This window comes from Pteropus vampyrus, unplaced genomic scaffold (assembly GCF_000151845.1).
Source record: "Pteropus vampyrus isolate Shadow unplaced genomic scaffold, Pvam_2.0 Scaffold611, whole genome shotgun sequence".
Lineage (NCBI taxonomy): Eukaryota > Metazoa > Chordata > Mammalia > Chiroptera > Pteropodidae > Pteropus > Pteropus vampyrus.
Window position 1 is genome coordinate 18922 of NW_011889392.1, and position 2023 is coordinate 20944.

The following is a 2023-nucleotide window of genomic DNA, read 5'->3' on the forward strand; positions in this document are numbered from 1 at the left end:
TCTTAACTCCCAATGTGATAGTCTCTGGAGACCAGGTCTAAAGGAGGTAACTAAGGTTAAGGAGCTCAGGCGGGTGGCGCCCAATCAGAAGGGCTGGTGTCTTTATGAGAAGAGGAGGAGAAACCAGGGGTGAGCGCACACAGAGAGAAGGCTGTGTGAGGACTCGGGGAGAATGCAGCCGTCTGCCGGCCAAGGAGCGAGGCCTCGGGAGAGACCCACCTGCCCACACCTCTGCCTTGGACTTCCAGAATCCAGAACTGTGGGAACATACGGTTCTGTTAGTTAAGGTTCCCGTCTGGGTATTGTGTTATGACAGCCCCGGCTCCAAAACACCTCTCATGGACTCTGTCCCTAGGTCCACCCGCCCCACATCCAGGAACTTCAGGTCACTTAAGAAAATCACACAATGTGGACAGATTTAGCAGACAGGTTTGCTGGCGTGGGTTTCAGACCTCAGATTTTCCAAACAGAAAAGAGAACGTCCTTTCCTGTAAGAAGAGTAGGGCTGCACAGGGAAGCCCCGTTGCAGGGGGTCAGCAGGTTTTTGTCTCACTTCCCCACGGGCCTGGAGCACTGAGTGAGCATCTAGACTGTTGTCCCATGCGGAGCAGTAATAATCGGCCTCGTCCTCAGCCTGGAGCCCACGGATGGTCAGGGAGGCCGAGCTGCCAGATCTGGAGCCAGAGAATCGGTCGGGGACCCCCGAAGGTCGACTGCTAGCACCATAGATGAGGGTTTTGGGGGCTGTTTCCGGGAGCTGTTGGTACCACTGCACATAATTGCCAAGCCCAATGTTGGAGCTGCTTCCAGTGCAGGAGATGGTGACACTCTGTCCCGGGGCCCCAGACACTGAGGACGGCTGGGTCAGCACAGACTGGGCCCAGGAGCCTGGAAGAGGGAGAGACACAGACATGGTGATCCTGGGGCTAGAGACAAGAGGAGGGAGCAGGGTCCCGTGTGGCCACCCTAAGTCCCCTCCACTGTCCCTGTATCCGGTCACCTGTGCAGTGAGCAAGGAGGGTGAGGAGGAGAGGGGACCAGGCCATGGTGGAGATGATCACTGAGTCTTGCCCTCTGTGTCCCCACAGCTGAAGCAGAGCTTCCCCCAAGTCTCTCCCTCCCTACTTCAAGCTCTGACAGAGGGAGGTTTCCACTCATGCAAATGAGCACCCCAGCTTTCTGGTCCCTCACTGGACCCTGGTTCAGGCCACTCTGACTGGGAGCTGAAGGGATAAGCAGGGGCGGGGCTGTGTGGGGCCTGTGGGGTGAGGTTGTCACAGCTGCGAGCCATGCATAGGGGGCTCCAGGCAGTGCCAGGTGGTTTGTCTCAGCTGGGGTCCCCCAGACTCCACAGAAACAGTCACTGTGTGCCCCCTGGTGCCCAGTCCCAGATGCATCACTCTGTGACATGGTGACTAGAGCCCATCAGAAACAGGTCCTGCTCCCTAAGGCTCTGTCCACCTCCCCCTAAGGGCCAGGCCATGTGTCCCCTTATGTGGCCTCCCATCCCCTGAGGGCAGTCTCTATGCTCTACTCAGAGTCCTCACGGTGGTTCTGAGCACAGGTTCCTTGGCTGTTCTGTGGTCAGGACAGAGGTGGTGTGTCTTATACAAACTCCTCATAGATCAGGACAATACAGAGCAGTGACCGTCCCCGTGGAGGCGAGTCTCCTTCTGTGCGGGACGCAGTTCTACCCTTCAGTGAGGTTCCTCCTTGTTAGATCGAGCCGTGTGTCTCCAGCACACGAACTGCTGGTTCCGTGTCCTCCCCGGGGACTCGCGGCACTTTGTTTTACACCTGCTCCTTGACCAAGCTTCACCTGGCAACCGGTCCTCTTGTTAGTGTGTGAACTGAATAAAACATGGCACACGAGTCTGTGTCGTGTGTGTATGAGAGTCAGATCTCTGCATTTCTGAATCAGGCTCACGCTGATCTCAGCTTCCAGGACACAGAAGAGGAGGGTGACCGTGACAGCACCACCTGGGACCGGGACCCCTGCCATGGGGATTCTCAGCAATGACCC

The 2023-nt window shown here is 57.1% G+C and overlaps 1 gene segment (V, D, J or C); it reads right to left on the reverse strand.

The window, feature by feature from the left end:
- Window positions 1-553: 553 nt before the first annotated feature.
- LOC105308671 lies at window positions 554-1085 on the reverse strand (the record flags this gene model as incomplete). The annotated part of the segment is given in 2 exon segments: window positions 554-888; window positions 1001-1085. Coding segments are annotated over 2 exon segments (381 nt in total), but the record flags the coding sequence as incomplete, so codon positions are not given.
- Window positions 1086-2023: the final 938 nt, after the last annotated feature.